The 21,759-nt window shown below is 38.9% G+C and overlaps 2 protein-coding genes and 1 long non-coding RNA gene across 19 annotated transcripts in view; 1 reads left to right on the forward strand and 2 right to left on the reverse strand.

The window, feature by feature from the left end:
• The window catches only part of LOC138702985 (uncharacterized), a 42,701-nt gene extending 24,081 nt beyond the window's left edge, over window positions 1–18,620 (forward strand). The window contains exon 5 of the long non-coding RNA XR_011332931.1: window positions 17,863–18,620. This is a non-coding gene — a long non-coding RNA (uncharacterized lncRNA). The remainder of the gene's footprint in view (window positions 1–17,862) is intronic.
• sls (sallimus) overlaps window positions 1–21,759 on the reverse strand; it is a 959,631-nt gene that overhangs the window by 82,963 nt on the left and 854,909 nt on the right. For 14 of the 17 annotated variants that reach the window (XM_069830434.1, XM_069830438.1, XM_069830435.1 and 11 more), the window contains 2 exons: window positions 21,216–21,269; window positions 9,163–17,730 (listed from right to left, as the gene is read on the reverse strand). In XM_069830434.1, coding sequence (XP_069686535.1) covers window positions 9,163–17,730; window positions 21,216–21,269 — 8,622 coding nt within the window. The remainder of the gene's footprint in view (window positions 1–9,162; window positions 17,731–21,215; window positions 21,270–21,759) is intronic. The other 3 variants (XM_069830446.1, XM_069830450.1, XM_069830451.1) reach the window with 1 other exon arrangement.
• On the reverse strand, window positions 5–9,156 carry LOC138702643 (fap1 adhesin-like; the record flags this gene model as incomplete). Its single annotated transcript, XM_069829969.1, has 1 exon — window positions 5–9,156. A coding segment is annotated over exon 1 (9,147 nt), but the record flags the coding sequence as incomplete, so codon positions are not given.

Below are 21,759 nucleotides of genomic sequence, written 5' to 3' on the forward strand. Positions count from 1 at the left end.
CTGAAATGTCAACGGTTTCGTGAGGCGAGAGCACGGTGGTGATATGCTGCGTGTGTTGGCTGCTAGGCTCTGGTTTGACCTCTGTCGAGGTTATGTGTTGGTGTTCGTGCTCGAGTGTTGTTGTGTGGACCAACACTGTCATGTCTTCATCTGTACCAGGTTGTGTGATCTGCTTGTATTCTGCAGTGGTGAATTGTGTTTTGCTTTCTTCAAGCGGTGTGCCAGTGAATTTGTCATGTGCTAGTGTGAGTGTATCATCACTGTGAGGTGTGTCAGTGATTACTACATCACTAATGTCCTCAGCCGCTGCCAGCAGTCGTACTTGCTCTTTAGGCAGTGGCAAGAGGGTACCTTCCCTCTCATGTACACTTACCTCACACACTTGGGCACTAGTGACTGGCCTTGTGACACTAGTTGTGGCAGCATCAACATCATATTGTTTTGAATGAAATTCCCCTTCCACTACATAGGATAGATTAACCTCTTCCTGAATTAATACCCCTCTGTTGCTACTAGTGAGCGTCATAGTTGCCATTTCTGTTGGCATTTGACTATCAGGTAATGTCAATGCAGATTCCTCTGTCCTAAATCCTGAAGTGACCGTAACCCCCTCCCCTAATTGGAAAGTAACACCCGCTTTTTCAAAATGCTCCTTTTCTATATTATATGTACCCTCTAACTCAAAAGGAATATTATGAGAAACATCAGAAATTGTATGAGCATGTTCTTGTCTCACCATTGCTACACGTTGCACTTCATCGAATGTAGATTCTCTCAGAGTTCCAAGAGTCAAGGAAGGTGTTTCTTCTTCAACAAGAGGTGCTTCGCGTCCTTCTGTTAAAGCCAAAGTAGCCTTTGTGTCTACTTCTCCTCTTACACCCAAAAATTCTTCTGTACTTTCCTCTGTGTACGGCAACTGTTTAACTGCAACTTCTCTTGGTGTATACTTAGTTGTTGCATACATATCAGCTGGTTTTGACTCAGTAGGAGCAAAATCTGCAGTGCTTTCTTCAGAAACAGACACCTGTGTAATGGCTACAGTCTGAGTTAAAAAGCTGCTTTGAGCTTTTGATAATCTTCTTTTGTCTTCTGGAATTTTAAATTGCATTTCCTGCTCTTCAGTTAGTGGTTGTTCTACTACTGCTACTTCCCGGATTATAGCTCCTGGTGTGGCCTGCCTCTTACTATCAATTTCTTGCAATTTTAATTGCTTTACATCTTCTTCTGTGGTTTGTTGTTCTATTAAAGCAGCCTTTCTTATGGTTACTTGGGACCTGACTTTCGCTTCTTCTGACTTTAGTGTTGACATGATACTAGATACCATGTGCTCGACTTCTTTCTGTTCACTCACTGCAGCTTCTCGTTCTACAAGTTCTGATATGACTTGTACATTAGATGACTGGACTTCAGGAATCTTAAGGTCAGAAATACTTTGTTCAGTTAGTGACTGTTGAGTAACAGGAGCCTGTCTAGGTATTACATCAGGTTGGGCTTTTGCTTCCTTCACTGATTCCGCAACTGGAACTGGTATAACATTTTGTTCAGCTTCTATTTGGAGAGTCTGAGCTACTTCTCTCGGTATTACTCCTGGCATAGCTTTTATATCTTGAGGCACGTCAGATGATTTGAATTCAGGAACACTTTCAGATGTGAGCAGTTCTTCAGTAACAGCAGCTTGCTGGCTGATAACTTCTGGTAAGGCTTTTGATTCAGTATGGGCTGTGTCTATTGTAAGATGTGAAATGTCTTGTTCTGTAAGAGATTGTTCAACTATAGCAGCTTTTCTCGTTATTATATCAGCTTCAGCTTTAGCTTCAACTGCCATTGTAACATTGAATTCAGTAACATTTTGCTCACTAAGTATCTCTTTTGTTTCAGTAGCTTCCACAGTAACTATTTCTGATTTAGCTTGTGTTTCTTTCCGCAGCACAGTCACTTTCAAATCTGGAACTTCTTCTTCTGTGCGAATCTCTTCAGTTACTGTTGCTTCTTGGCTTGTAATTTTAGTTTCAGCTCTACCTTCTGTGAATTTCTCCATTGTTACAAGGTCGGTCATACCTTGCTCTGTGTGTGAAAGTTCTGTAATTGCAGCCTGTCTTGATATGATATCAGATGTTGCAACAGCTCTCACGAAACTTTCAATTGATAGATCTGCAACAGTGCCTTCCACAACAGTTTGATTAGTTTCAGCTACCTCTATAGGTATAATCTGAGGCTTGGTCTGTGACTCCTCTGGTTTGTGATCAATGCTTAATTTCTGAATTTGTTCCTCAGCACTGTGTTGTTCAATTATGGTTGCCTCTTTTCTTGTGATTTTTGGAGTAGCTTTAGTCTCCCTGAATTCTTGCACAGTCATTTGTGTCACATTCTCTTGTGTGATTGGTTGATCTGTTATTGCAGCTTGCCTTGTAATAATGTTGGCCTTTGCTGTCGATTCAGGCATTTTCGACATTGTCAATTCTGTAAATTCTTGTTCTGTTTTTATTTCACTTGTTTCAGCGGCTTCTCTTGTTACTACTTCTGGTTTGGCTTTTGATTCTTTCATTGCCTCTGATATGAAATCTGATGTGTCCTCTTCTGCTTGTTGTTCTTCAGTTACCATAGCTTCGTGGCTTATGTATTCTTGTTTGGCAACACCTTCTGTCAATTCTGTTATTTCTAAATTTGAGATATTCTGTTCACTTATATTATGTTCTGTAACTGCTACCTCTCTAACAACAACGCCAGAAATTGCTGTGGCTTCAGGAACTAACTTCGATACTGTAAGGCTTGTTACATGTTGTTCGGGAAGTGTCTGTCCAGTTTCTGCAGCTTCTCTGGTGACAATTTCAGGTACTGCTCTTGATTCTTTAATACGCTCTGAGATAACTAAAGTGGAAGTCTGCTCTTCAGCCTGAGGTTGTTCAGTTATAGCAGCCTCTTGACTAGTTATATGAGCGATTGCTGTTGTTTCTTTTCCTTTTTCTAATACTATTATTTCAGTCACGTTTTGTTCTGTTTGAGGCTGTTCAACTATAGCACTTTCTCTTAATACAATATCTGATGTAGCAGTGACTTCAGTATCCAATTTTGATACATTCAGTTCTTTAGTAGATTGTTCAGTCTGAACTTCTTTAATAGTAGGAGCCTCTCTAGTAACAATTTCTCGTTGAGCTTGAACTTCCTTCAATAATTCAGACACCAAAAGATCACCACTTGTCTCTTGTGTAACTACTTGCTGAGTCAATGTTGCTTCTCTTGTTACAATATCAGCTTGTGCCTGAACTTGTTTGAGGAGTTCTGCTACATTTAATTCCGTTACATCCTGTGCTGTTAGTGGCTGATCACTTATTGCAACTTCTCTAGTTTCTAGCTCAGGCACAGCCTTTTGTTCTCTCTTCATATCATGCACAAACAGATCTTCAGTGACTTGCTGGGGTATTGACTCCTGTGAGATGGCGACACCTCGGGATTCAATCTCTGTTGTTGCCAATCCTTCCTTCTTCACGTCTGTTGAAAATTCAGTAACATCCTGTTCTGTTTGTGGTTGTTCAACAATGATAACTTCTCCTGTTACGAACTTTGACTCAGCTGTAACTTTCTTTCCTTGTTTTTCAACAACAATGCTCTCTGCAGTCTGCTCAGTTTGATGCTGCTGTGTAATTACCACTTCCATCGTTGTTAGTGAAGGAGTGGCTTTGGTGCTCTTCCTAACTTCTGTTGTTAGTTCTTGCGTGCCTTGCTGGGATACTGTTTCTTCGGTTACAGCTACAGTCTGTGTTATAAAATCTGCAACTGCAATACTCTGTTTATGTTCTGTTGTCTCCATACCCTTCAGTCCGTGCTCAACTTGAGATTCTTCAGTTATTGCCACTTCTCGGGTTATAACATTGGACGTGGCTTGTGACAATCTCTCAGGTGTAACAGTTTCAAAATGTGATACACTCTGTTGTGTGATCATTTGCTGTGTAAGTGCAGCTTCCCTTGCCACTATATCCGGCTTGGCCTGTGATTCCCTAGCCATTCCTGGGGAAGGCATATCTGTTGTTCTTTCCTGTGTAGTGGGCTGTTCAGTGATTGCTGTCTCATGCATTACAAGATCTTGTGTTGCACAGGTAATTTGTTTTGAATCTTCTAAAATAAATTCTTGTGTTTCTTGCTGAGGAACTGACTCTTGTGTTGTGGCTACATTTCTTGTCATGACACTAAATTTGGCTTGCATTTCTTTCGGAAGCTCAGAAATATTCAAACCAGTTATTTGTTCTTCTGCCTGAAGTTGTTCAGTTACTGCAACTTCTCTTGATTCTAATTCTGAATGAGCTTTCTTTTCTTTTAGAATTTCTGTCACACTTAGTTCTGATATATCTTGTTCGACATTTAATTGTTGAGTAATGATGGCGTCTTTGGTCAAAATATCAGACTGTGCAGTAACCTCCTTCTGCAAAGCTGATACTGTTAACTCTGCTACACTCATTTCTGTCTGTGGTTGTTCTGTGATAGCAACTTCTCTAGATTCAAGTTCTCTTGTAGCTAGCGATCCTTTCTTCAAATCTGTTGGAACAAATTCAGTTGTACCTAATTCTGAAATTGATTCTTCTGTCACGGCAACTTCTCTTGTGACAATGTTTTCTGCAGCTTTCGTTTCTTCTAGAAGCTTTTTGACATGCAATTCCTGAACTGTCTGTTCTGTCTGATGTTCTTCAGATATTGCTACTTTTTGAGTGACAATTTCTGAAACCGCAACTGAACTTGGAACTTCTGAAGATGCCAGAAAATCTTCAACATTAAATTCTGGTAAAGATAGCTCAGTAACGGCTACCTCTCTGGGAACAAACTCTGGTACAGCAGTTGTCTCCTTTGCTGTGCTCGGCGTGATAAAATCTGTAGTGTCTTGGTCAGTTTGAGTTTCATGTGTTAGTGCAACACTCATGGCAACAACTTGAGGCTGAGCTTGTGACACTTTATGTGACTCAGATATACTAAGTTCCGTTGAAATTTCATGTGACTGTGATTCTTCTGTTACAGCTAAATCTCTAGTTTCGAATTCAGACTTCGCTCGAATTGTTTCTTTTAATTCAGGAGCTACAAAATCCATAGTGCTTTGCTGACACAGAAGCTGTTCAGTTATTGCAACTTCTTGAGTTGTAAGACCAACTTGTGCTTTAGTTTCTTTCTTTGAAATAGTGGCAGTGAAATCCGAAGTTGCTTCTTCTATTAGTTGTTGTTGTGAAATTGCAACTTCTCTAGTCACAACATCTGGTTTTGCTGTAATTCCCTTTTGTGATTCAGAAATAACAAGATCTAATATACCTTCCTCCATTAGCGGTTGCTGTGAAATAGCAATTTCTCTAGTCACCACCTCAGAATGTGCCTTGCTTTCTTTGTGCAAATCTGAAATACTGAAATCAATAGTTCCTTCTTCTGTCAGAGGTACTTGGGAAATGGCTACTTCTTGTGTAACAATGTCAGATTTAGCAGTTGTCTCTTTACTGGTATCATAAACAGTAAAGTCTAGGGCACCTTCTTCTGTGAGGTGTTCTTGAGATATAGCTACCTCTCTTGTCACTATATCCGACTGTGCTTTGCTCTCTTTTTCCAGTTTTGGAACAACCAATTCTGAAGCCCCCTCTTCCACGATAGGTTGTTGTGAAATTGCAATTTCTCGAGAAACAACTTCAGTGTCTGCTGTAATCTCTTTGTATAAGTCTGATATTACTAATTGCGACGCATCTTCTTCAGTTAATGGCCTATGTGATATAGCTACTTGTCTTGTTACAATATCAGGCTTCGCTGTAGTTTCCTTCTGCATTTCTGGAACATCAAATTCTACTGCTCCTTCCCTTGTGGTGGTCTGTTCTGAAATAGCTATTTCCCTTGTAACCACTTCACGCTTTGCCATAGTTTCTTTCTGCATTTCCGAAACACGTAATTCCGAAGTGCCTTCTTCTACAATAGGTTGCTCAGCCACTGCAACTTCTCTGGAGATTACTTCTCTTGTAGCAATGGTCTCCTTGTATGTGTCAGATATTTTAAAGTCTGTAAATCCTTCCTCTGCTAGTGGATGCTGTGTTATTGCTATTTCTCTGGTAACAATATCACGAGTTGCACTTGAAGCTTTATGCAATTCAGGGACGATTAAATCTGAGGATCCTTCTCCTGTGAAAGGTTGTTGTGATATAGCAATTTCTCTCATTACAAACTCAGGTTTGGCAGTTACTTCCTTGTGCATTTCTGGAACTAATAATTCTGATTCTCCTTCTCCAGCTACTGGTTGTTGCGTTATGGCTATTTCTCGTGATACCACTTCAGGTTTTGCGGTAGCTTCTCTGGGCGTATCTGATACAACAAAATCTAAAGCACCTTCTCCTGTAATTGGTTGTTGCGAAATGGCAACTTCTCTTGTAACAACGTCAGTTTCAGCTGTGGTTTCTTTCTGCAGTGTTGGGAGAGTCAAGGATGAAGATCCCTCCTCTACTTGTAGTTGCTGCGTGACTGCGACTTCTCTGCTTACTATTTCGTGTTTTGCTTGTGTTTCTTTATGAACCTCTGTAATGGTGAAATCTGATGCTCCCTCTTCTGCAAGAGGTTGGGCAGATATTGCCACTTCTCTGCTCACAACATTAGGTTTAGCTGTCGTTCCTTTGAGTAATTCAGATGTTGATAAATCGGAGGTCGTAGCCTCTGTGTGTGCCTGTTGTGATACTGCCACTTCTCTAGTAACAATGTCAGGTATTGCTTTAGTCTCTGTGTGTAAGTCTGAAATTTCAAGGTCGGAAATTCCTTCTCCTGTGACAGGTTGTTGTGATATCGCTACTCCCAAACTCTCAACATCAGGTTTTGCTTTCTTATGTTTCTTTAACTCAGACACGACTAATTGCTCAGTTCCTTCTTCTGTGATTTCTTGTTGTGATATAGCTACTTCTCTACTCACAACATCAGGTTTTGCTGTGATTTGCTTCTGAAGTTGCACTATAGTCAGATCTGATGTTCCTTCTTCTGTTTGTAGTTGTTCAGATATGGCTACTTCCCTAGTTACAATGTCATGTTTTGCTGTAACCTCCTTCATTAACTCCGATATTACTAAGTCTGATGTATCTTCTTCTGCAACTGCCTTTGATGTTACAGCCACTTCTCTAGTGATCACTTCAGGAACTGCTTGTGACTCCTTAAATTCAGAAAGTACAAATTCAGCTGTACCTTGTTGTACTGAAGTTTCTTCTGTAACTGCTGCATCTATTGTGGTTATATCTTCTGTAGCACGAGTCTCTTTTATCATCTTCTTTGGTTTCAGTTCTGATAAACCTACTTCAGCCTGCGAAAGTTCAGTGACTGCTACCCTCATTGTTTCAAGCTCTGGTTTAGCTTGGGATAGTTTGCTCATATCAGTTGTAAGTTCACTCGTACTTTGCTGTATTCCACATTCTTCTGTCACAGCGACCTCTCTGCTAACTATATCTGATGTCGCTTGAGATTTTTTAAATGAACCTTTTACAGCGAATTCTGTCACATCCTGTTCAGCAAACATCTGTTGTGTAATAGTTGCCTCAATCGTAGTAATTTCAGGCATTGCTTTGCCTTCTTTCATAACTTCAGTAATGGCTAAATCACACACATTATCTTCTGGGTGTATTTCTTTTGTCATAGCCACTTCTCTAAACACAACTCCAGGCTTAGCTTGTGATGGTTTCAAATTGTCCAAATTTTGCAATTCCACAACATTTTGTTCAGCACAAGGCTGTTCTGCCATAGCAGCCTCAGATGTAATAAAGTCTGACTTAGCCACAACTTTTTTCATCATCTCCTGTACTGTGAACTCTCTTACTGACTGCTCCATTTGTGCCTGTTCAGTTGTGGCTACTTGCCGTGTTTCTATTTCCGACGTAGCTTCAGATTTCTTCATTGAACTTGAAGTTAAAAGACTTGTCGTGTCCTCCTGAGAAATTGTTTCTTCAGTAACAGCAACTTCACTAGTTGTGACTTTCAATCTAGCAGTAGTTTCATTTAATTTTTCAGGTACAACGACATCAAGGGCCTCTTGAGAAATAGCTTCTTGTGTGACAGCAATTTGTCTTATCACCACTCCAGGTTTTGCTAGTGTATCTGTTGATACGGCAGTGATAATGAAGTCTCCCACATTTTCATCAGGTACAGAATCCTGGATAACTGCTACCTCTCGACCGATTACACGAGGTTGTGCTTTTGATTCTTCTGGGGTGTCCGATGTAAATTCTTGTGTGCTGTGCTGTGCATTTGACTCTTGTATTAGAGCTACCTGTCGTAACTCAAAGTCTGACTTTGCCTGAGATTCATGTGGTGTAAAATCAGTAGTCAGTTTTTGAATATCCTGTTGGCTTGACATTACCTCTGTAATTGTAGCTTGTTGAGAGATTAGCCTAGTATTAGCTGTTGTTTCTTTCTTTAGTATTGGCAGGTCAAGTTGCTTTACTAACTGACCGGGAACTGATTCTTCCACTAACGCTGCATCATGAGTAACCACATCTGTGGTTGCCTGTCTCTCTTTCATCTCGAAAGTTAATGCAATGTCTTTTGCTGTTTGTTCTAAAACTGTTTCACTTATTGTGACACTCTTGCTTTCTGTTATAGACATGGTAGCAGATTGCTCTTGCAGCTCGAACATGACATCCTCATTTTCTGTCTCTTTCTCCGTAATCTCTGGAATTGTTATAGTAACACCCTCCCTCAAATCATGACTTACCTGAACATTGAACTCTTTGGGAACTAATGTACTAACATCACCTAAACTTTCTTCTAACTTTGTCTCCTGCACGACAGTAGATTCTGCCTCTACAAATTCTGTTGCTGCATGTCTACTTTGAACTATTTCGGATGTAAAAGTTTCTTCAGTATCATGGGGCCTCATCTCTACTATTGTAACTCCTGTATTCACACCCGCGAAGTCTAATGCTGCAGTTTTTGAATCTGGTAGGACTAGTTCACTACACTTACCTTCCCTCTCACCTGACGTAGCTTCAAACACTATTACTGCCCCAGTCCTAATTGAATGTCCAATGCTGGCACGTTCATGTTGTGTTACATCTTTGTCCCCACAAAAAGTTGCTAAATCTACTCCTGTAATTGTTTCCTCCAATACTAATGCTTCATATGACTCTAACCCTACTTTTCCATGCTGTTCTGGAATTCCTGATTTCATTAAGTACTCACCCTCTCTATCTTCAGGCTGGACTTCAGTTACAAGAAGTTTAGCTTCTTGCTCTTCAAGGGAGAATTTGATGGTTTTGGAGGAAGGTTTCATCATCTCAGGAAGTTCAGATTCCAGTTCTCCAGTGTCAAGTTCCGTTATCAATAGACTGTGTTGTGGTAAAGGTACAGCCTGCTTAGCAACACTTGACTCTGGAGTCTGAATATCCAAAGTCCCTAGTACATTTCCTGGAAGGACTTCAGTTTTCAAGGCCACTTCTCTCTCTACAACATCTGGAAGAGCTATTCCTTCGTTGGCTACCCCAGTGATAACTTTCGTCCCCTCCTTATCTTGTGCGATAATCTCTGTGACGGTCACACTTCGCTCTTCTTGGAAAGAAAGTTCTGCAGTGGTAGATTCTGGCTTTGCTTTCGTTACAAACACTCCTTCACTTTCTCTGATAGTAGCTTCTGTGAGCATAACACTTTCAAATGGAAGTTGTTCTGGATGAGCCTGTCCCTTTTGTGGAACAGTTTCAACTGGCATATCTCCAGGTGCAAGACTAGTGATCACCTCCGACTGTTCAACTACCTCTTGTCCGGTTACTTCTGGATGAGCAATTCGTTGTTTAGGCAATTCGGCAGTCTGGTAAGAGTCTTCCTTATCTTCAATAACTACTTGGGTAACAGTTATTCCCTTATTGCCTTCTTCGAATTTTAATTCAGCGCTCTTGGTATCTGGTTTAAAAGCTCCTTCAAAGTGACCCTCACGTTCACTTACATCTGTATGTAACTGAACAAGACTCTCCAATGTGAGATGTTCTGGTTTCGCTGTTGCTGTAGTTGGAACCTCACTCTTCATTTTTTCAACACCGAACTCGGCAATTATTTCAGTTTTCTCTGCAACTTCTTGTGCAGTTATATCTGATACTGCTACACCTTTCTTAGGACCTTCAGGTGTAGTGTAGAATCCCTCTTTGTCTTCTACAAATACCTCTGATACTGATACAACTTTTCCTTCCACAAACTGAACTTCGGCTTTTTTGCCAGTTGGTTTAAAAGATTCATCAAATGTTCCCTCCTTCTCTTGAATGATGCCTTCAGAAACTATGAGTCCTTCAACTGCTTCTTGGCCTGGATGAGCCTTTTCTGTACTCGGTGAAATATGGGATACATCTCCTACATGCATTTGAGTTAGTACTTCACTCAATTGTACGGATTCTTGACTAATAATTTCTGGTTGGGCTACTCTTTCTTTCGGTGTGTCCTTTGCTTCTAGGATGCCTTCTTTCTGCTCAACGTTGACAAGTGTTACATTTACGCTTCTCCCTTCCTCAAAAGTGAACTCTGCACTCTTTTTAATCAAACGAACGTCTTCTCTGAATTCAGATTCACTTTCGCGAATTATAGCTTCTGTTTGAATTACGCTCTCGTATGGTAATTGTTCCAAGTTTGCGATAATTTTCTGGGGAGCTTCATGTACAACTTCTCCAACACAGATTTCAGTAAGTACTTCGGATTTTTGGGCAACTTCTTGTCCAGAAACATCTGGATGTGCTAATTTTCCTGATGGTATTTCTGGTGTGATGTATTTCATTTCTTTATCCTCAGCAACTACTTCTGTTATTGTAATTCCTTTACCTTCTTCGAAGGAAATGTCTGCACTCTTTGTATCAGGTTTGAAAGCTCCAGAAAATTCACCTTCACGATCACGAATAGTGGTTTCTGTACTAAGAATAGCTTCAAAAGGAATGGACTCTGGAATTGCCCATGCAGCTGATGGTTTTTCTTGTGAAAGTTCTCCGATCCCCATTTGAGGCAAAACCTCTGTTGTTGCTGCTACTTCTTTGCCAAGAATTTCTGGCTGTGCTACTCTTTCTTTAGGTTTTTCAGGTGAAACATATGTAGATTCTTTGTCTTCAGAGACTACCTCAGTTACAGTAACACTTTTACCTTCTTCAAATGTCAACTGTGCACTTTTTGTTGCCAATATTTTGTCTTTTCTAAATTCATCTTCCATTTCATTAACAACTGTTTCAGAGAGCACAAGACTCTCGTATGGAAGTTGCTGAAGACTGGCTGTTATTTTCTCCTGTTCCATTCTTTGAATATCACCGACACATATTTCAGCAAACACCTCACTTTTTTCGGCAACTTCTCGTCCAAATATATCTGGTTGTGCTTTCCTTCCTTGTGGTATTTCCAACTTTTGTATGTTACCTTCCTTATCTTCTACCAGGACTTCGGTTACCATTTGGACTTTCTTTCCTTCCTCTACAAAAATGTCAGCTTTCTTTGTTGTGGGCTTGAATTTTCCTGTGAACTCTGTTTCTTGTTCCTGGGCTAAGTCTTCAATAACAGTAACACTCTGAAGTGTTACCTGACCAGGACGGGCTTGTTCTGGTATAGGAGCAACAGATTCTAGTTCCTTTATAGATAGTTCAGACGTCACCTGCAGTTGTTCTGCAACTTCTTGACTTTCACTAATGTCAGGGTAAGCTCTTCTCTCTTTAGGAAGATCTGGTGTCTTATAAGAAAGTTCTTTATCTCCCAATGTAATTTGTGATATTGTCACACCATGTTCTAACTCAAAGTCAATCTCTGCTAATCTTGAATCAGGCTTTTTATCACCGCCAAATTCACCTTCTCTTTCACGAATTGTTGTTTCAGTCAACATAACAGTCTCGAATGGTAAGCGTGACGGATTTGCACAAGCAGTTACTGGTATTTCTTCACTTAGTTCCACAAAACTTTGTCCAAGTACAATTTCAGATTTTTCAGCAACTTCCTGCCCCAAAATGTCCCTAACAGCAACACGTTCCTTTGGTTTGTCGGGAGCAAAATATTCACTTTCTCTATCACCTGGAATAGTTGAAATAACAGTCACACTTTGTCCTTCTTCAAAGGTCAATTCTGCCATTTTTGTGCTTGGTTTCTGTTCTATTAAATCTGCTTCATGTTCTTGTATAACTGCCTGTGTTTGTACAACACTTTCGTATGGCATTTGATCAGACTGAGCTTTAAAACTGGTTGCTGCTTCCGAGATTAATTGTCCAATACTGAATTCTGTCAACACTTCAGTCTTCTGAGCTACTTCCTGTCCAGAGATATCAGGTTGTGCTGTTCTTTCTTTTGGTTTTTCTGGAGTGACATACTCTGTTTCTTTGTCTTCTAATGTCACTTGTGTCACTGTTACACTTTGACCTTCCTCAAACGCTAATTCAGCACTTCGTGTTTCAAGCTTAAGTTTTCCCTTGAATTCTCCTTCACTTTCTCGAACTGCTGCCTCAGATAGAACGATACTCTCAAAAGGCAGCTGTTCTGGGTTTGCTTTTGCTTCAGAGGGAATCTCTGTAACAACTTCACCGGTGCGTACTTCAGGAACAACTTCTGTCTTTTGTGCCACTTCTTGTCCCAAAATGTCAGGCTTCGCAAATTTACTTTCAGGTTTTTCTGGAGAGGCACAACGGCCCTCTTTATCCTCAGCCACTACTTCAGTAATAGATAATCCCTTTCCTTCTTCGAACAACACATCTGCACTCTTGATCTCAGGTTTAATCGTTTCTTTCAATTCTCCCTCTCTTTCCCCAGGAGCAGTTTCTGACAGTATTACACTCTGATATGGTAACTGGTTAGCAGTAGCCTGGGCTCGAACTGGAGACTCTCTTGAGAACTTCGCGGTGCTGCTCTCAGTAATGATTTCTGTTTTCTCTGCCACTTCCTGAGCTGATATGTCAGGTTTTGCTTTGTATTCTGTTGGTTTATCTGGTGTTATATAAATGTCTTCCTTATCTTGGATTGTAATTTCTGTTATGCTGACACCAGTAATAGCATCTTCAAAGGCAGTATCTGCACTCTTAACTTCTGGTTGTATTTGTGCTTTCAAAGGAGCTTCTGCTTCTCCAGCAGTTGTAATACTTTGCTCTGCACTTTGGAATGGAAGTTGTTCTGGCTTTGCTTGCGCCATTTGTGGAATTTCTGTTTCAACTTTACCCACAGCTATGTCTGCTATAATCTCCGTCTTCTGAAGTAATTCAAGAGGAAGTACGTCTGGTTGTGCTACTCTTGACTGTGGAAGTTCTGGAGTAACATATTTTTCTTCTTTGTCTTCTAGAGTCACCTCTGTCACTGTGATGCCCTTTTCTTCCACAAATGCCAATTCTGCAACAGTGGACAATGGTTTTACGTCTCCAGTGAACTGACCTTCACTTTCCCTTACAGATGGCACAGTCTGTATAATACTTTCAAATGGCAACTGTTCTGCCTGCGCAACAGCAGTCACTGCTTTTTCTGGAGTAACACTTCCAATACCAACTTCTGTTAATACCTCACACTTCTGGGCTACTTCCTGCCCAGAGATATCAGGTTGTGCTGTTCTTTCTTTTGGTTTTTCTGGAGTGACATACTCTGTTTCTTTGTCTTCTAATGTCACTTGTGTCACTGTTACACTTCGACCTTCCTCAAACGCTAATTCAGCACTTCGTGTTTCAAGCTTAAGTTTTCCCTTGAATTCTCCTTCACTTTCTCGAACTGCTGCCTCAGATAGAACAATACTCTCAAAAGGCAGCTGTTCTGGGTTTGCTTTTGCTTCAGAGGGAATCTCTGTAACAACTTCACCGGTGCGTACTTCAGGAACAACTTCTGTCTTTTGTGCCACTTCTTGTCCCAAAATGTCGGGCTTTGCGAATTTACTTTCAGGTTTTTCTGGAGAGGCACAACGGCCCTCTTTATCCTCAGCCACTACTTCAGTAATAGATAATCCCTTTCCTTCTTCAAACAACACATCTGCGCTCTTGATATCAGGTTTAATCATTTCCTTAAATTCTCCCTCTCTTTCCCCAGGAGCAGTTTCTGACAATATTACGCTCTGATATGGTAACTGGTTAGCAGTAGCCTGGGCTCGAACTGGGGACTCTCTTGAAAACTTTGCAGTGCTGCTCTCGGTAATGATTTCTGTCTTCTCTGCTACTTCTTGTCCTATTATGTCTGGAGATGCTTGAACTTCTGTTGGCTTTTCCTGAGCAACTAAATTGCTCTCCTTGTCTTCCAAAGTTACTAATGTTACTGTTATGCCTTGTCCTTCTTCAAATCCTGATTGTGCCTTCTTTGTTTCTGGTTTAATATCGATTGTATACTCGCCCTCCTTTTCACGTATGATCGTTTCACTTTGAATTAGACTCTGATATGGTATTTGTTCAGGCTTCGCTTCAGCAAAATCTGGTTTCGCTGAGATTATGTCTTTCACACTCTGATCAGTAATTACTTCTGACATGAGAGCAACTCCCTGAGTACTGATATCAGATGTAGCTTTTCTCATCTTAGGAGTTTCTTGCGCAGCAAGTGGCTGTTCTTTGTCCTCAATTAATATCTCTGTAACACTCAACACTTGACCCTCTTGGAAAATAACTTCTGCTTGTTTCTGATCTGGCTTTATGTCACCAGTATATTCACCTTCTTTTTCACCAACATTAGTCTGAGATAAAATTGCACATTCTAATGCTTCTTGCAAAGGATGGGCTTGCTCCTTTGTAGGTGACTGACGTTTCCAATCACCTACACTCAAATCTGTTATTATTTCTTGTTTTTCAGCTACTTCTTGACCGAATATGTCCATTAAAGCTTTACGCTGTTTAGGTAATTCTAAAGCCTCTAGCATAGCTTCTTTATGTTCTGCTACAACTTCTGTTACAGAAATCTCTTGTCCAACGTCTACTGAAATTTCAGCCTTCTTTTGTTCTGGCTTTGTGTCCTGACTAAGAATTTTCTCTACTTCGGCAATTGCAGTTTCAGTCACCATGAGTTCTTGAAGAGGCTCATTATCAGGCTTTGCATGTCCGGAGACAGGAGCTTCGTAGTCAAGTTTTCCGAGGTGTAATTCTGGCTGTGTTTCAGATTTGAGGGCAACTCCATGTCCTGGAACAATGGGAGTAGCTGTACTTAGTTTCGGCGTCTCTTCGGTAACATAATCTCTCTCTTTATCATGAGTGACTACTTGCATCACTGATATCTCTGTTAGTTTCTCACCCCATTCAACATTGGCCTGCTTTACGTCTGGTTTCAGATCTTTTTTAAATTCGCCTTCTTTTTCTACCATTTGTGACAGACTAATCAGCAGACTTTCAAGGGGCGTTTGTTCTGCCTTGGCGACGCCCTTATCAGGTATTTTCTCTTCCAGTGGTCCTGCTGTAGACTCAGCACTTACTTCTGCTTTAATAGCAACATTCTGTGGGGTTACATCCGGTAAAGCAAAACAACTGCTTGGTAACTCAGGTCTTGTGTATGTGGATTCTTTATCTTCAGTGACGATTTCTGTTACCGTCACACCTTCTTCCTGTAGAACAGTAATATCTGCTGTTTTATGATCTGGTTTTGTATCTTTCTTGTATTGCTTCAGTCCTTCTCCTATTACTGTTTCTTCAATAACTGTCTCTTGATAAACTTCCTGATCTAACTTCGCAATGCCTGACTGTGGTTGCTCTTTCTCTAGTTTCTTAGTAACACCAGCCAATAACGTTTCTTCCACTACGATTGAGTGTAGAGGATGTGATGGAACTGTCTTTACCTTATGTGTTTCTGGTAGTTGGTAAGCAGGGAACTCCCCTTCTTGTTCTACTGCCTGATTCTGCTCTATATTTAGACCTGTTTGTGGCCTATAAGACTTTTCTACCTTGCAAGGTTGAAGCTGTTCCGCCGTTTCAATGATACCCTCTTTTTCTTGTGTTAAAATAACAGAAATTTGCTTTGCTTCTTGAGTCTCCAATTTTGTCGTTGCTTCATCTGTACGATAGCGGAGAATGTCAGAAAATTCAGATGGTAGATCTACAGTTTGAATTTCTGATACAGTCAAAGATTCTTCAGGTCTTATACTCGTTTCAGCACGCGCACCTGTGGGAGTCTTGGTTGGAATGAAGTCACCTTCTGATTCTTGGACGACTGACATGGACACATCAGATGTCTCTAAACATATGACAGAAGTATCAGCTTGTTTTCCTTGTGGCTTTTCTCCAGGTACATATTGACCCTCGCTTTCAGCTGCTGTTGTTTCAACAGTGACAAAGGATTCCTGCTGAGTAAAGTCCACATCAGCAGTCTTTTGTTCGCTCACATGAATGCTCAATTTTCTTTCACGTTGCTGTGATTCTGTTACGCTAACAGAAACGCCTTCAACCACAGTTACATCTTGTACTGCTTGCGAAACTTCAGGTTGTCTTTGTAGTGCCAAGTCTCCTTCCTTTTCTTGCACATTTAACTCAGACACCAGCAGACTTTCTCCAGGCGTAACTCCCAAGCCTGCTTGTTGTGACAGTGGTAGGCGTCCTGGAACATATTCACCTTCTCTTTCTGGTGCATGCATTTCATGAGTTACAACTTGCTGCTGAGTTATTACTGTCTTGGTTGCCATTTCTGTAGCTACAAATAGTTCGGGATAATATTTTCCAGGCTTGTCTTCTGCAAACACTTCACTTACAACTAATGGCTCTGCAGATGGCACCTGCATTCTTGGTTTGACTGGCGTAGGTTTAGACAAAGCTTCCAACTTGTCTTCTGATGCTCCTTCTGTAACTTCTGTAACTGATAGCCCTTCTTGTGGAATCAACGACCTCTCAGCATGCTGACCTTTCGGAAACTTATCTGCTTTAATATCACCTTCCTTTAATGACACTTCAGCTTGACTGACAGAAGTGGCTTCTTTTAGACTCAGAGATATGACTGCTTGAGACTTTGGAATTTCTGAAGTCTCTTGAACGACACCCACTTTATGATCAGCCATAGTCTCGCTGATAACAATTCCTTCGCTTGACACGATAGTCTTGCTTGCTTCATATGTTTGTGGTTTAAATGTTGTCTCAAACTCGCCCGCCCTGGCATGGACAGCATGTTCTGTCACTTGATATGGCTCTACAGTATCGAGACTTGGAGCGGCCTTGGCACCTTCTGGCAGTATCTTCTGGAGTGTGTCTTGTTCACGTTCTTCTGCTTGCACCTGTTGCTTGGATATGGCTGTGTGAGTCATTAAGCTCACCTTCACTTGTTCTTGCATCACTTTGCTGTCTGTAACAATTTCTGTTACGAGGTCCGCAGGAACCATTTCAGCAAGTTGGGAGGGAGAGCTGAGGGGTAGCCCTTTGAGAGATTTTGTCGAAAGAGGTTTCAGTTCCTCTACGTATTCTTCATCAATAATTTCTTCTTCAGTGTCTGGTTGTCTGGCCTTTATAGTTTTCTTCACCTTCCTTTTACCTCCTCCTACTATCTCTATCTCTACTTCTATCTCTTCTTCTGATTCCTGTTTCACAATCTTTTTCTTTTTCTGTCTCCTAATGCCACCACCTGTGGTCTTTTCTATTATGATCAACTCCTCCTCTTCTTCCTCCTCCTCCCGTTCTTTCCGTTGTTTTGTTTCAACCTGTTCCTCTGTGGGCTGAGTTATAATCGCAAGTGACTGCTCGGTGACTGTCACTTGCTCATCTATGGGTAACTCTGTTATAGTAACTCCCTCTTCCCTATCAAGAGGTTTCAAAGGCTTGTGTTCTTGTGGTTTGGATGCAGCAGTCCTGGATGCTGTGCGTAGGTGGTCTGTTTCTTCAAGGGTTTCTGTGAAAGTATGTCAATGTAAATGTGTCACTTGGAATTGTTCTGTGAAACAATAATGTCACATATTAAACCAACCGTGCTGACAGACATTGTGAACACCTAAAACATTAACATAAGTTTTATCTGTTGCAGGTTTCTGGCAGAATAAGCCTCATCTTATGCAAAAGAAGATTACGCCTCGAGAGTCCTCAAGAGGTAACCTGCAGTTGACCAGGAGGCACATACATCACAATGACTTTCTCATGGCTAGTTTAATTTTCCAGCGATCCTACATCCAACATACACACAACATTGTTTACGTAACTGATGTGTGTGTGCATTGATTGCAGGCACTGCATACACTTGTTTTGTTTAGTGATGCATAACCATGCTGTGAGCCAGAGCCAGTCGGTGATAACTGTTTTACATGAAGCATCTGGAATGTTCTATAAGCATGTGTTAAAGTAAAGCAATAGTACAGCTGTATTAGTGTAAAGCATCTGGAATGTTCTATATACATTTGGAATACTGTATTAATGTAAAGCATCAGTTTTCAAGTTTCAATGCCTGTGTTAGTGTGAAGCCACTGGAATTCTTCAAAAGCATTTTGAATGTTGTGTTAATGTAGCAGTTTGTACAGTTCCAATACTGTTGTAAGGTGAAGCAGTTTCATCTTGTGTTAATAGTAAGCCCATGTATAAACATGTTGAAGCGGTCAAACCAGAAGTAGCAAAGCTTGTTTACAGTTGCATATATGTTAGTGTTCTGAAGTAAAAGAGACAGTGTAAGAAGAGTAAGTAAGAAGTGGACGGAAGACAGATTGCTACAAGAATTGTCTTGCTAAGATGTTTTCAGTTAAAAGCTGCAACAAAAGTGCTGCTGGATAGTTAGATTATTAAAATGTACAAACAGTTGAGCATAACACAAAAACATATAGCGGAGACAATACAAGAGCCTATGGTGAAGAGAATCATGATTCTAAGAAACAAAGGTGAAGAACGTAAAACAAAACAGAAACGATAAACATAAAGTAACTAAGGAGTATATTTAAAAATAGAAAAACTAGAACGATAAAGATAATGGTTTCCCTTTATTATGAGCCAGTGTTATACAATTCAACTAGCAACTTGACACTGCGGTAAACTACCTTAAAATATCTTGCTACACAAAAATTGTTACTGTACTACAACAAAAAATCTAGAACAATAACCACACCAAAAACTTCAATGAATTAAGAGTTAAACTATCTTAAAAATATGTATTTGAATTATTTCAAAATCTAACTTTACGGCTATTTTTTTTTTCTTTTTTACTTTAAGCACACACCATTGTCAATTGAGTTATGCACAGTTAGACACACACAATACTCACCTATACTTCAAAAGATAATAAAAGTTTAAATATTATATTTTCACTTCTTGAAAAGAAGCCACACAAAGCAGCAGCAAACAGATATTAACTAAGCATAAATATACATATACACAAAATAGTGTCCATGTTACAATTATAAAAGTGTCAGTGTCTCTTTGTGTTATGGAGGTCAAACCAGTAGATCATTAAATAATAATGCTGCAGACAAACTAAATGACAGACTTGGAAAATGAAACTGGAAAAAAAGATAGACAGAAGTAAATAAGCAGCAACAATCACACTTCAGCCTTTGAGCACTATACTACACTTAAAATCCTCTAGCACATTAGATATCTCTCTAGAGTTTAAACTACATTAACATGAATTCTCTATCAATTTGTAAATCATCAAACAGACAGGAAATAATGTCACTGAAGTAGTATTAATGATTTTGGAGACTGCATCAAGTAGTATGTGAGAAATGCACATTCTGCAAAAAATACTGTAATGCTCATCTAAAACTGTTAGTGCCAAAGAAATAATTGCTTAAGAAAATAAAGTGCTGCAAGAACAGTATTAAGTAGCGCCATAGATGACATATTTACTTTTTACTAGTAAAATACTATTTGCTATTATTGGAGAGTGCACTGAATTTTGTATTTGTCACTTTTATTTTACAAAATCAAATTCTGACTTTAAATTTGATTGTCGACTTGACACTTGCACAATTCATATATCAATGATTTAAAAGTGTAAAAAGGGAATCTTATCCTATAATAAAAGGATGAACACATTCACTCTTGTTTCTTATGGCTATGCTTAATTCAGTGAGTATACATGCATTATAGAACATATCAAAAAGAATGTTCGTTTTTAATTTCGTAGCATTCACAAAAATGTTATTGAAGATAATTAATCTTCATCTCATCATAAAAGTGCAAGGTAGTTCAGTGCATCCTCCAGTTGTTATATAAGCTATTTTTATCACTGTAACTATATTGAAAACCAGAAGTCATTTTTAAAAATATGAACATTCTATTAAACTACGGTATATGAAAATTGGTCAATTCTTTAATTTCACATTCTGAGGCTGCCAAATGATCGGAAAGAAAGGTAAGTTGGTAAATTTTTGCTTTTAAAAACTTTATTCAGTCACTAAATCTTCAGTTTAGCATTAGGGATTTTAGATTTCGTTTTATAATATTATCCGACAATTTTCACAAAAGAGACAATCAATTATAAATTGAAATTGTAAATATTTCATTACCGCTATCTTTAAGTTCTCATAAATAAAGAACATACTGATTGATACCCTATCATTTTCACAATATTTGTTCCCACAATCACAACGATCAAAATTACTAATGAGATATTATAAATAGAATAAAAAATATACATAAAAAGACACGTTATCTTTACTATAAATAATAATAATAATATAACTAAAATTGTCATTTTTGGATAGTTTGCATCTCAGAGGAATGTATTATCATCACAAATATCTAACAATTATTAAACTCCTTAAAACATAAGGAGATTAAACATTATGTTCGAATTAGAACAGAACTCGATAAAAGAGCTATTGTAATAACAATGCTATTCTTAGTGAAATAAAAAATAGGCTTGTTAAGAAGTTAGGAAATGTGTTGACATGTCTGGATTAGCAACCTCAGGATTAGGCCTACTTCAAAATATCATTGCCTGAAGTACCTACAGAAACCACTGAGTCTTATATTAGAAAAAAACTGTTTCTTCAAAATTCATAGTTATAAAAGAAAATATTAATTAAAATGCATAAAGAAATGGATACTGATTGTTAAAACTTTAGAACCTTATGTTTTACACAAATACTATATTAATATCCAACAATTTAGTGTCTGAGATCAGTAAATGCATTATTAAAAACTCTATTTCTATAAAATATATAACTTTTTTCTTGTAATGCACAACGAATGCACTTTGTAGAATGTAAATGGAATGAGTTAAATATGAATATTTGAGTATATTATGTGCTTAACTATCTACAGTAATTAAATACATTACTGCTGAGCTTAAATTTGTCCAATTGTTCATATTAAAATAATGTCCTCATAAAAAAAATTTTTGAGTGAATGATTGCAAAAGATTAAAGTAAATAAATGTATTGTTTATCAAACCTTCTGTTTCTGCCTCTTCTGTTGTCCTGGTCTTCTTTACTACTTTCTTTCTCTCTGTAATGTGTCAAATATTGCAAAATATATTATAATCACCCACACACACAAACACGGACATGATCACAAAAAAAAAAAATTACTTAGTAACACATAGTGGATTGTAATTAGTGGAACTATAGGTAATAACTAGATTTATGATATGAATCATGACGTTGTAATCATAAACATGTTTGGTATTGAAAGCAAGATGTCAATATGGAAATATGGGATTATTTTGGCTTTGTATGTTTGCAACACTTTCAGTAAGTAGTACATTTGTGGATGGAAGGGTACTGAAATACCAGTATGAAAAAAAATAAAAATGACATTATAGGAAATAAACTAACCAATTTTCAGTTAATCGATATTATATTGTTACGGGAAGACAAAAGAACAAAATTACTTCTTCCTAATGTTAATAATACCAGATTCTTAAACTTTAGCATTACACAAAAAATGGCACACCTAGGAGCTAATGCTATTTCAACAAATTTCTACTAATACAATC

Source organism: Periplaneta americana, chromosome 7 (assembly GCF_040183065.1).
Source record: "Periplaneta americana isolate PAMFEO1 chromosome 7, P.americana_PAMFEO1_priV1, whole genome shotgun sequence".
Taxonomy (NCBI): domain Eukaryota; kingdom Metazoa; phylum Arthropoda; class Insecta; order Blattodea; family Blattidae; genus Periplaneta; species Periplaneta americana.